Raw genomic sequence first — 12,466 nt, forward strand, 5'->3', positions numbered from 1 at the left:
GCTACAAGGCCAGATCCCTGGCCTGATGTACACGTTTATTCACACATTCTAGGAAACCCAGAGCAATAGCAGGCAAACAAAAAAGACCAAAGCAGTGGCAAGAATGTCAGTGCTGACAGAATATGCAGCCAAATGTCCTAGAACCATGCAATGTTTTAGGTGAAAATGGGTGTTCAAAAACTGTCCAGAATCATCTCGAAGAGCTAAACCAGGCACAAATGGAGGCCTTACTTTGTGAGTTACATGCAAAGTAGTAGATAGAACTGCTGCTGGTAGGAAGAAGGCAGGAATAAATATTTTAAAAATTGCTTGAAACAATATTTTATCTTCCATTTAGGCAACTTATTATTTAATTCATTGTGGCATCAAGTTATTACAATATGATCACCTAAAAATTACACTGTGCTTGCATCTATGACATGATTAATAAGGTGGCAAATGGGCTTTCTCTCATCTGACAACTTCAATCAATTGGCAGTGGTTTTATGCGTTTCAGAAGCTCTGAGATGGAGTTGGGTGCAGTGAGCAAGAATGCCGCGATGGATTAGCCATGCCTGCCTAGCTGAATTGGGTATTGACTTGATAGTTTTCAAACTCTGGCCCCTGAAGGTGCCTCACGGGTGAGGGAAGAGCTAAGTGGAAGAGCACTACATTCAGAACAGCTCTTTTTAAATTTATTTAAATTATTAGAATTTTGCAAAAGATTTTATATTATTGTGGAATTCCTGTGATAAAACCTAGTGTTTTAAAACTACGAAGATACAGGGGAAAAAAAGACTGGTGTTCTGATTCTAAGTTCATTTCTGACCTGGTGCATAAGTTTGAGTCAAATATTCTATTGTAACTTACATAAATATTTGCCACCAAATGTCACATGGAAAATTTTTGAAACATCACACTTGTTTCCTAATAATGGTCATTCAGTCTGATATTCCATCCTTGATCATGGCTCCCTAGAATGTTTTATTATGAGCATTTATATATTCTCTTTATGTTTTCAACTTCTAAAGTTTATATGTACCCCATCTTACCCTGTTTTTTTTTAATTTCACTTATGAAATTTATTCTAAACAAAGGATAGTAAATAACTCAATCTTATGTGATAATTCCAATCAGTTGGTAGTGGTTTTCCTGAAGAAGGGATAAGAAAAGTGACAAAATTGGTAATGATGTCTGCCATGGGAGTAGCATTGGGAGTGATAGCACAGAGGCCATATATATTCCCACTCACTATTTAAACCTTTAAAATCGATTCTATTTCTCACCCCGCCTGACTCTTTTTTTTTTTTTTTTTTTTTTTTTGAGACGGAGTCTTGCTCTGTCGCCCAGGCTTGAACGCAGTGGCGCAGTCTCCGCTCACTGCAAGCTCTGCCTCCCGGGTTCACACCATTCTCCTGCCTCAGCCTCCTGAGTAGCTGTCACCCTGCCTGACTCTTATGATGATAGTTACATTTGTTTTGTAGAGCAGAGATATTACTGTACCTATTTTCTCACTACTTCTTTAAATTGTAGTCCTGTATTCTGAGCTTAGTTAAGAATCCACTATTGCCAGGCGTGGTGGCTCATGCCTGTAGTCCCAGGACTTTGGGAGATGGAGGCAGGTGGATCGCTTGAGGCCAGGAGTTCCAGACAAGCCTGGCTAACATGGTGAAACCCCGTCTCTACTAAGATTCAAAAACTAGACGGACATGGTGGTACACACCTGTAATCCCAGCTACTTGGGAGGCTGAGGCACGAGAATCACTTGAACTCGGGAGGCGGAGGTTGCAGTGAGCTGAAATCACGACACTGCACTCCAGGCTGGGTGACAGAGTGAACTGTCTGAAAAAAAAAAATCACTATTTACTTGCAAGTCAGTGATACATCTCCAGTCTTTATCCTTCTAGATCAGTCTTCTTTTTCCATTTAACAGGGTCACTAAGCCTTTTGAAAATCTTCTGAAAATGATGGGTATTCTTATCTCCACTCCCAAAATTTGGCATTTAGAGACAAATTCACAGGTACCTGTGGTCTATTCATAGACCCTCTACTCAGACAAGAACCCTAGCCCTTTGTTCTCTTCAGTATTCTTTCATATGTTTAAATCATTCAGGATTGCTTTTCCAAAATTTCTCCTAACCTCTATTATCTTTCTTATGGTAAAAATCTTTATGTTCTCATAGAAATACAGCTTGGCAACACTTCCCAGTTTCATACACGTCACACATTTGCACCCAGGAGAGCAACAAGTAAGCGGAAATAAGAACACTGGTGAACCTTCTGAGGAATTTGCCCGTATTCTAAGCATTTTCTTCTGCAGGTGTCAGCCACATTTTCTATCATGATACAGGGTCTGAATCTTGCAATGGCCCCTGAATAAGCCTCTCTGATAATCAATATTTACTTCCTCTATTCTGTCTTCAGCACCGCTATCAGGCAAATGAACATTCAGCATCATCTTTCTCACATTTACTTGTTTGCTCAAAAACCTTTCGTGGTTTTCATGTCCTAACACATACATATACACTCCTCTTTCTGTCTTTCAAATAAGCTATAAGATGCTCTGTTGGCAGTGTGGTGTTACAGAAACAACAACAACAAGCTAAAATAAGTTGCAGCATCCTACTAGCCATGAGAAATTTATTTAATCTCTCTCAGCCTCAGTTTTCCTCTGTGTTAAGTGGAGAGCAATAATATCTATTTCAGGGATTTGTTGTGAGAATTACAAGAGAATGTGTGTGTAATATGCTTAGCACATTGCCTCGCACTAAGTTAGTGCTAAATAGTCAATGTTATTGCTGCAATCAATAATAAAGGTAAGAATAAATTCCTAGATGCACTACTTTTGACTGTATGACTATGGGCTCATTACTAAAGTTCTGTGAATCTCAGTTTCTAATCTGAAAAATGAGGATAGGTTCTAATTTTAAGGCTGTTGGAAGGATTAGATGATACAAATGAAGGGAATATGCTTAATACATGCTGGGCCCTTCATGTATTATTTTTTGCCTGTCCCCACACTACTTCACAACTTCCTGTACCATGAGAGAGCATCCCTAAATGCCCTATGAGCTAATCAGACTACCCCTAGCACTCTGCTTTGCACTTTCTGTAGACATCTTTTTTCTCTTTAAGGGCAATGCGTCTTTTAAGGGCAATGCCTCTTTTCCAGCCATCAAATTCTCCCATTCTTAAAAATCCGAGAGAAGTACCACTTCCTCCATGAAACCTTTGCTGAATACTCCATTTAGCACTGACTTCCCTCTCCATTGAGCCAGTACATTTCTTCACGTGTTTGTCATACCATGTAGCCATTAATTTCATTCTGTCTATTCACTGCAGTGATGCCTTGTATTTCATGCCTATATAACCTTGGATATGGAAATTCAATTCTACCTTGGTTTCATTTGGGGTTGAGAAAATCTTCTGCAAGATAAAACAAAATAAAGTTCCCCTCTACTTTTTTTGTTGTTGCAGTTTCTTTGTATGAACAAGGGATGGTTCAAATGACTGTGAAAGACTACATGAGGTAGGTATCAGAATCAGTGTTACTTCATGCCAATATTTTGCAGCCACACCTTTGCTGAATAAAATAGAAGTAGGGAAGTTTTCTTAATATTGCCATAGCTCTTGGGATCTCGTGAAAGGTAACTGGTTTAGTCACAGTGCCTAGAATGTTTACATCAGCTTTGAGAGAAATAGAGGTTCCTTAAAAATCATAAAATTGTGAGCAAATTAAATCAACAAATGTTGATGTGGGGGAAAATTTAATTACAACATATGCATAAATGACATTCTACTGTACTGCAACTGTTCATAAGGACCTGTTTATAAAACAATTGCATTCAATATTTTCATTTTGGCTAATGTAATTGATTATTATTCTATTTACTGGACAACAATATATACAATTTCCAATGCTAGGTAGAAAGCAGTGAGAGTCTCTTCATTGGAGGAAATACTAGGTCTCAAGTGTGGTGCCCAGAACACCAGCATTAGCATTGTGGGGGACCTTCATAGAAATGCAAATTCCTAATCCCCACCCTAGACCTACTGAACCAGATCATTTGGAGGTAGGGTCCAGAAATCTGTATTTGTGCATGTCCTTCAGATGACTTTTTCAGCCACACTCTTTTAAAAACCACTGGAATAGACTATGAGCTCTTTCAGGTAGGAACTCCCCTTCCTGCGCTTTTGTCACCCTCGCATTTTCAGGATAATTCCAACTAGTCATAAACCAAATCTGCAGTACTGCATCCCCCTGCTGCTACCAATTCACCCCTAAAATGCTATTTGTCATAGATTTTTCTCCTGCAGGATTGGTTGTTTTTGCTACTTATAGAATCATAGAGCTATAAGAGACCACAGAAATCTCTCAGGCAACTCTCGCTTTGTTGAAGAGGAAAATGAGAGCCAGGTTCTGTGACCAACTCGTGCTTCCAGGCTTTATTACAACAGTGACTCTGTATTGGTTCTCCTTGGATCCAAGGGCAGGCTGCTTCTGGGTTGCTCTGCTGCACCTTCCAAAACAAGGTGTGGCCCTCAAACAAAGAAGGAAAAATAAATTATGGCAGGCCTAATGAAAACTGAGGTGGGGCAATAAGTGAAAGGGTATCTTCTGCCTCTCCTTGAGGCTCAAGGAGCTCAACTGTCTGTTAACACCAGAGTTTTTATTATCCAGAAAAACACACTTTCTCAACCTTACAGAACAGAAGCAATTAAAGGACAGGGCCCAGCTATTGTTTGTTTGTTTGTTTGTTTGTTTGTTTGTTTGTTTTTGAGACAGAGTCTCTGTCACCCAGGCTAGAGTGCAGTCGCGCGATCTCAGCTCACTGCAATCTCCACCTCCTGGGTTCAAGCAATTCGCTGCCTCAGCCTCCCGAGTAGCTGGGATTACAGGCACCTGCCACCACACCTGGCTAATTTTTGTATTTTTAGTGGAGAGGGGGTTTCACCATCTTGGCCAGGCTGCTCTTGAACTCCTGACCTCATGATCCACCTGCCTCGGCCTCCCAAAGTGCTGGCACTACAGGCGTGGCCACCATGCCTGGCCCAGCTATTCTTACCAAATGTAGCTAGAACAAAGTTAGCAACCCAAGTAGGATAACTTGTTCTCCTTGGGAACATTGATATCTGCATTGTATTTTTAATAAATTCTAAATATATGCCAACTGGCTATTATATTTGATGGGGCTAGATGTGATCCATGGTATAGCTGAGCTATATATATAAAACTGAACTATATTATGACAGGGTTCCACTCTCTTTGGAAGCACTTTCAAATGATCTGCAAAGCAGGCCTATTGGATAGTGATGTTCATTTTTTCCATAGTAAAGGAGTTTGTTAGAAATGCATATGGATGGCTACAGGAGCCCTGGAGACAGCACTTAGAGAGTGTTAGCCATGTGATATGAAATCCTTCACTAGTATGAGAATTAATGTAGAGTCACTTCAGTGATGGCTGGCTGTACTTCTTTCAGCATATAATTTTAACTTCTTCCTGAAAGTTGGTGCCTAGCAAAGCTGTGTTCCTGAAAGGTTCCCCAATGATATGCCATCTGTCAAAAGTGAGACATTCTGTCACCTTCATAATGAGCACTAGCGGGCACCTAATGCTTAAATTCTTACACCTTCTGTAATACAACGCTCTCGAAAACAGGAGCAGCTCCTCCACTGCAAGCTGTCTTCTGCAAAGGTGTGGTCATTATGGGATTATTAGAGACTAAGAGGAAATGCAAATGTTTGCTCTGGAAGGAAAAGATTCACAATGACCTCCCAGGAGACTATCTAAATCAACACATCTCATTGTTGATATTTTCCCAACTGTAGATCTTTGCATCAGTTTTCAGAAACTCCCATCCTATCCAGAGGGACCAGTTTCAACTCTTGCTATTCTACTGCAAGTGTACCACAAAGGTATGTAATTTCCAGGTGCTTTTCATCCTGAGAAATCATTCTGTGCAACAATGGATTTCATGAAATTATAAATAGGCACTTGTTGAATGAATGGATGAGAGAATGAATAAAAGATTTTCAAACCCCATCTTGCAATAACAATATAAAAGAGTTAAAGGAGTTAATAAAATTGGAAACAGACTAAATATCTGTCAATGGGGAAATGGCCAAATGAGTGATTGGCCAGTTCATTTTACAGAATTCCATATAGTGATAAAAAGCATAGTCAGACATACACATATTGGCTTAGAAAGCTCTATATGCCATATTTTTTAAGATTAAAAAAAGCAAGATGCAGGAAGGTATATAGAGTATGTTACTATACATAAAGCAAACAAATGAAAATCATAAAACATGTATGTAACTGCATAGGAAAATGTCTGGAAGGATACACATAGGTTTAACTGGAAGAGGGTCAGGATTGGTGGGGGTAATAATTGAGGGGAGTGAAAGCATTTTGTGTACTATTAAAAATTTTTTAACAAAGTCAGTATATCTAATTTCTTCCACCATTAAGTATTACTTAAAAAGTTAATGATATTTTCATGATGATATGAAAATATGTTTAATGACCAATCAATACTTATATTCTTGGTCAAGAGACTGAAGCCTTTGGAAAGCAGGAACTGTGTTCATTTTTGAGCCATGTGTACCTAGCATAGAACCTAGAACATGACAGATATTCAATAAATATATGTATAAATGGGTAGGATAAACATTTGTACAGTGAAGTCACTATGATAACAGATTAAATCTTTCATGCAACTTTAGATTTCTCACCAGAATTTTTTTCTTCCTTGAACCTCTTTATATTCAGGTGTCTGTGTCAGTGTAATCAAGTGATTGGCATTCCTGATTCCCCTGTTAATCCCATGATTAAGATATCCAAATGGAGCCATCTCCAGTTCACGTTATAAGTTTCAATAATCAATTGCACTGCATGGTGACCACAGTTAATATTAACTTATTGTGATTTCAAAAATGCTAAGAGAATATTATTTCAGATGTTCTCACCACAAGTGATGTAGTGGGTGTTTTAATTGGCTCGATTGAATATTTCTACAACATATACATAGAACAAAACTTCACACTGTACTCCATAGATACACACAATTATTATTTGTCAATTAAAAATTTTAGTTTTTTTTTTTTTAAAAAGAGACACAAAATAATTAAAGAAAAAAAAGAAAGTGTGAACATGATGCTGGTTGTATCTGGTAAGTGGGCGTCCCCAGTGAGATAGCTACCTGTTGTTGAATGTGTAAATGGCTAAGTAAATGAATTGTAGTTAATCCAATTTCAATTATGAAGTCACTGAAGTAAAATTATCTAAACTATCTCAAATAGGCTCATTATTGTTGCATGTAAAGAAAAGGCAAACAAAAACTTCAACAAAAGAGCTGAGCAAACCTGGTAAAATCTCGTCAAAAGGTCTGCTTCCCATGGAATCCATGAAAGACTCCCATAGTCTCCTGGGTTAGCTTAGTAACTTAGGCGAAGTTCAGACATGAATTGGCATACATAATATAACTATGTATATTTATAAATATAACAATTAAATATAGAATTGTAATATGTCTATAATTATAACAAAATTAAATAATTTAGATATTTATATATACAAATCAAATTAAAAATATATATATAATTTTAATAAAAATTATAAATATAATTTCCAGCTAATTGATGTTTATCATTTAAAGTGCCAAAGTGGACTAGAATGAGTTGATAAAAGCATTTTTTGTTTCTTAGCCAAGTACAAAAATAATACAGAACACATTTTAATTCTACCTAGGGACTTACAGTCATTATTTGTAAACATCAGTCCTGGTAGTCTGCATTTAATGATATCCTGGACAGATCTGTGTTGCTGAGGATGCTGCAGACTGGTGCTCTATTAAAATAGCCTTCTTTTAGTCTACTGTTTACAGTTTTGTGGGGTTTTTTTTTTTCTGTTTCATTTCTTGCCTTTAGTGACCACTTGTTTTTGGTTGTCAGTGCACTGCCTCTGGCTGGTATCTGTCCTGCAGTCTCCCTGCCCTGTATAATTTACCATGTGCCTGTTGTGGAATGGGAAGCCAGTTAAGTAAACTCATAGTTTTGGATGTAAAGTACAGGCAAGCAGTCCCTGAGTGGGGGTGCCAGATAGTCCTTTAAGTAAGTACATAGGAACGCTAGTGCACGCACCGTTTGTCTATTTAGGATCCTCTTTCACTCAGTATCTGGGAGATTGGGTGGATGAGGTGACCAGAAAAAAATGGTGTTGGGTTAACTGTTTCTGGATAAAGATATTCATATTTTTTACCACAGCATTCCTGAATGGCTGGAATTTTGGGAGATAGATCCAGTGGAGATTCTCTTGGATCTGGGGTTTGGTGCTGATGAGCCAGACATCTGCACGCAAATCCCAGCCAGATTCCTTGGTTGTGGCTCAGCAGCCAGAGGGATCAACATCCGTGTTTTTCTTGAAGCTCAAAAGCAGCGAATGGACATTGAGAACCCCAACTTGTACGGTAAGCGAGGTGCCTGTGGCATTCGCATCTCAGCGTTGGGAATGAGTGGGCAGGTGGGCCACAGTGTAGGCGAGGAGATTGTGTGAAGTAGCATGCAAACCCTCTATTACAGTGACTTCACACACAAAAGATGGATTTCTTGGTCATCCTATATGTCCAGTGGGAGTTGGTGTGTATGTTTTGGAGAAAGGAGTATCTATTTGCTCCATGTTGTCTCACTCAGGAACACGGCCTCTAATCTGGAACCTCACTAGTTGCAATGATAGCGAAAGATAGAAATGGAGAATGATACTCAGCTCTTACATCCTCTGCTCCTAACTTACACACAGCGGGTCTTGTTCACATTTCATTGGCCAAAATAAGTCACATGGCCACACCTAACTCCAAGTGGGTGGGAATGTACAACCCTACCAATTGCCCAGAAGGAGGAAAGCTGGCAGTAATGGTGAGCAGCACTAATATGTACCGTAGCCACACACCCAGGAGGCAGAGAAACCAGAATCTGACAAGGATTATCATGAATCATTAGGTGAAACCCTAATTTCCTCATTTATGAGATTTAGAACACTATCGTTTATACCTTGAGCTGTAAGTGATAGTTATTAATCTGCCATCCCTCCTGATTTAACTATGTCTAAACCTTATAGCTAATCAGGCATGTTGCTGTATTTCTTCAGCTGGTGGTCAATGTAATCCTTTTCTCTAGGACATTACTAAGCATGTTCTTGAGGGTGCCTGTACTGTGCTCAAAACAGTTTGGGGGAAAGATGCTTTGCAGCTTAATAGGTTTATTTACTGCAGGATTGATTTAATATGCTAAGGTGCACTTTCAGCCTCCTAGAAGGGATGCAGTGCAGCATTTCAAAACCACTTAAATACAAAAGGCCTCTTGGAGAAGCATTGAGGAAGACCTTCTCTATAGTACAGAGTTTGAGGAATTCTGGAGGGGGGAAATGACAAAATTCTGATTCTCAAATAAATTCTTTTAAATAAACAAATTCACTAAAAGGAAAGTCATGTGAGACAAAGTGTTTTTCTCAAGCAATTATCTGGAACAGGGACTTCACTTGGAGTTCTCATTTTAGCTCCCGTTTCTCCGTTTTCATGTAGGTAAAATGGGTCTCAAAACTTCAGGAATGATATTTTTTTTAAAAAAGAGTATGTAAAGCTGAAGGTTTTGCAATGTAGTATTTCTTTACTTTTTAGGCTCAATTCATGTTGTTCCTTGTTATCTCCTCTTGCAAGCAGCACAGAGATGCAAATTCTTTGATCAATTCTTTATTTCAGGAGAATAATGTCATTTACCAATATTTGAATAGCATTTGAGCTGCTATGAAGTAAATATTTCACAAATGAAATTGACATATGGATTACAGAGAAACTAGGAGTTGGCCCCTGATTTTGTGATCCCTGGTGCACTCTAATTTCTACAACATAACACTTGATTCAAGGAAGCAGAGAAGGTCACATATAAAACAACCAATAATAAAGCTAGTTGGCAGATAGAATGGAAAATTATATCTCATTCAAAGTCGATACAAATGTTTACACTTGGGACATGAGAATCAATTAGTCCATTGTTCAATCTACCCAAAGGCAAAAATAAAAGAAAACACTTGTCCAATGCTTCAGACTATTGTGTTCTCTGAATTGACTTAACCAATTAAATTGGTAGGTTTTGTCTTAGTCTAAATTTAAAAACCTGCTTTGGATGGATGTAAAGCAATCATAAAAGTTGAATTATCATTCAATTGTACCCTCTGATCACAAAAGAGATTCAGTTTCAACTACAGCTTAATTTAGGGGGGAAATGTAATCAGAATTATTCTGAAACATGCAGAACCCCACAGTTCCTATAGGTCTTGGAAAAATATCACAGTCCTCTGTGAGAAATCTGTCACTTTTTTTGGAGTAGAAGGATGATTAGTCAATACTACTTCTTGTAGGTAAAAGAAAAAGGTAGGCACTGGCTCATGAGAGTCAGGGACGTTGCTGTGATGATGCAAACACAACAAAAGACAGCATCCTTGCCCACTTATGTGGTCCTTGACCTTCGCTGAGTTATGCAACCCCACATGCTATCACTGTGATTAAGAGGAGGCTGGGTAATAAAAACAAAATATTCCATTTTTGTTACAATGATTTTATTATCTTGAGATACCAAAAATATTTTCCACTTTTTTTTTTTCAAACTGGCAGTATGTTCTCACTTTAGCCCTTGCTGCATTAGGTCTCTTCCACATGCTAATTAAGTCAATACTGTACTTGCATATGGCCCAAATGATAGAGGCCAGATCATCCAGAAAGACTTAACAGGTTGATGAGCTGGTTTGTTTTGAAGGGCAAATAGGTTTTTACATTAATGACTATCTTCTCTGGAAAGACTGAGGAGAATATATCCGCTTCCTAAGTCTTGCTCATTTATAATCATTATTTTAACAACTGATACTTACATGGCATCGTGTCTTCACAATTTTGCTTTAGTGTTAATGACAGATATGAAAAATACATGAGAGATGAAAAGACTGGCCATTTACTATGTGCCTGGCATGGGTCTAGCACTGTGTAGCTCTTGGTTATTTTATTCTGAGCTCAAACATCCAGTGAATGGTTGACCTGGAATTTGGATCCAGGACTTCTGACTCTATATGCCATTATCTTTCCACACTATCAGGTGACAGTATGGATAGGGATGATGTAAGTGATGGTAGGAATACACATCACATAGAGTTATGGAGGAATATTCAGGTAGCTTCATGTTGATAGCACTGGATTCACTCCTTAATATATGTTAGTATACAGATTCACCGATGCCTACAGTTTTTAATACCTAACACATAAAAACTATAGGCATATATGAATCTAAATAGTTATGCGTATTCAACTAAATACAAAAGCTGTTCACTTTCCCCATAACACAGCAAAATCTCATTACGTAGGAAAATCATCTCCATAATAGTAATGGCATATACTGAGAAAAACTTGAGTTTCAAGAGCCTAATGTCCTTCCTATCTTGAAAATTTCATGTTAACGGACCCTTCAGTTTTTACTATGTTAATATGGTTTCAGCAAAAAGACCCAATCTGAAACTTTCGTGTTTCTTGTGTTGTGCAGGTCGTTTCCGACAGCTGGAAATCCTGGACCATGTGACCAATGCCTTCTCATCTCTGCTGAGTGATGTCAGCATCCTGCCAAACAGAGCTGAAGAGAAAGCTGGAGGAGAGAGTGTGCAAAGAACCTCAGTGAGTGCCGCCAAAGAGCATCGAAGAAGAATGGGTAAACTCTTAAGGAGAGCTTCCAAACAGAACATCAGGCGGGGTTGTAACCCAGAGGTATCAGAGTCCTTCAAGGTGAAAGATGAAGTTTTTATCCCCTTTACAAAACCATGGGATTGTGGAGCAGAGCTAGCAGCAACCTCAATCAACCACAAGCAAAATCATTTGTCTCTGTCAGTAGAACATCAGTCTCTCCAAGCCTGTGATGATTTGCTACCTTATCCTCCTCATGGTCTTCTGAGCAAGCAGTGGCCTTGCTCATCTATGCTGGCCAAGCAGGCTCCTCCTTCCTGTGTGTCTGAGGGGTCAGTCAAGGGCAGAACTCAGAAGGAGAACTTATTTCAGACTAACAAGCTCAAGAGCTTGTCTCGTCTTGCAGGCAAAGGACCAGCCTCATTTGAAATGGAAGAGGTCAGTACTGCACCAACGTACCAGCCTCCTAAGGGAAATAACCTTCACTATGACACCCTTGTTTTCCAGCCCTCATTTCACCACTTCATCTTTTAATCCCTCAGCATTACTTCTTAGTGTTCTGAGTCAGTTTAGTGATTTAAAGTCATTCTAGTTGCTTTTGTTGGAAATAAGCTAGTAGGAAACCAGCCTCTGCTTGCTCCATTGTCTTTCCTTTCTTCTTGCTCACAGTTGAATCCATGGGTCATTTCTGACTTTGCTTTGGCTCAATTGTTTTATGTACCTGTATGTATGCTTTTTATCTATTCTCTAACTTTTCATGTTTTATCTT

At 38.7% G+C, this 12,466-nt stretch overlaps 1 protein-coding gene across 1 annotated transcript in view; it reads left to right on the forward strand.

The window, feature by feature from the left end:
* The window catches only part of ITPRID1 (ITPR interacting domain containing 1), a 233,864-nt gene that overhangs the window by 143,588 nt on the left and 77,810 nt on the right, over positions 1-12,466 (forward strand). The window contains exons 5-8 of the mRNA XM_055115824.2: positions 3,457-3,508; positions 5,810-5,896; positions 8,246-8,448; positions 11,564-12,135. Of these exons, the coding sequence (XP_054971799.1) occupies positions 3,457-3,508; positions 5,810-5,896; positions 8,246-8,448; positions 11,564-12,135 (914 nt within the window). The remainder of the gene's footprint in view (positions 1-3,456; positions 3,509-5,809; positions 5,897-8,245; positions 8,449-11,563; positions 12,136-12,466) is intronic.

This window comes from Pan paniscus, chromosome 6 (genome assembly GCF_029289425.2).
Source record: "Pan paniscus chromosome 6, NHGRI_mPanPan1-v2.0_pri, whole genome shotgun sequence".
NCBI classification, from domain to species: domain Eukaryota; kingdom Metazoa; phylum Chordata; class Mammalia; order Primates; family Hominidae; genus Pan; species Pan paniscus.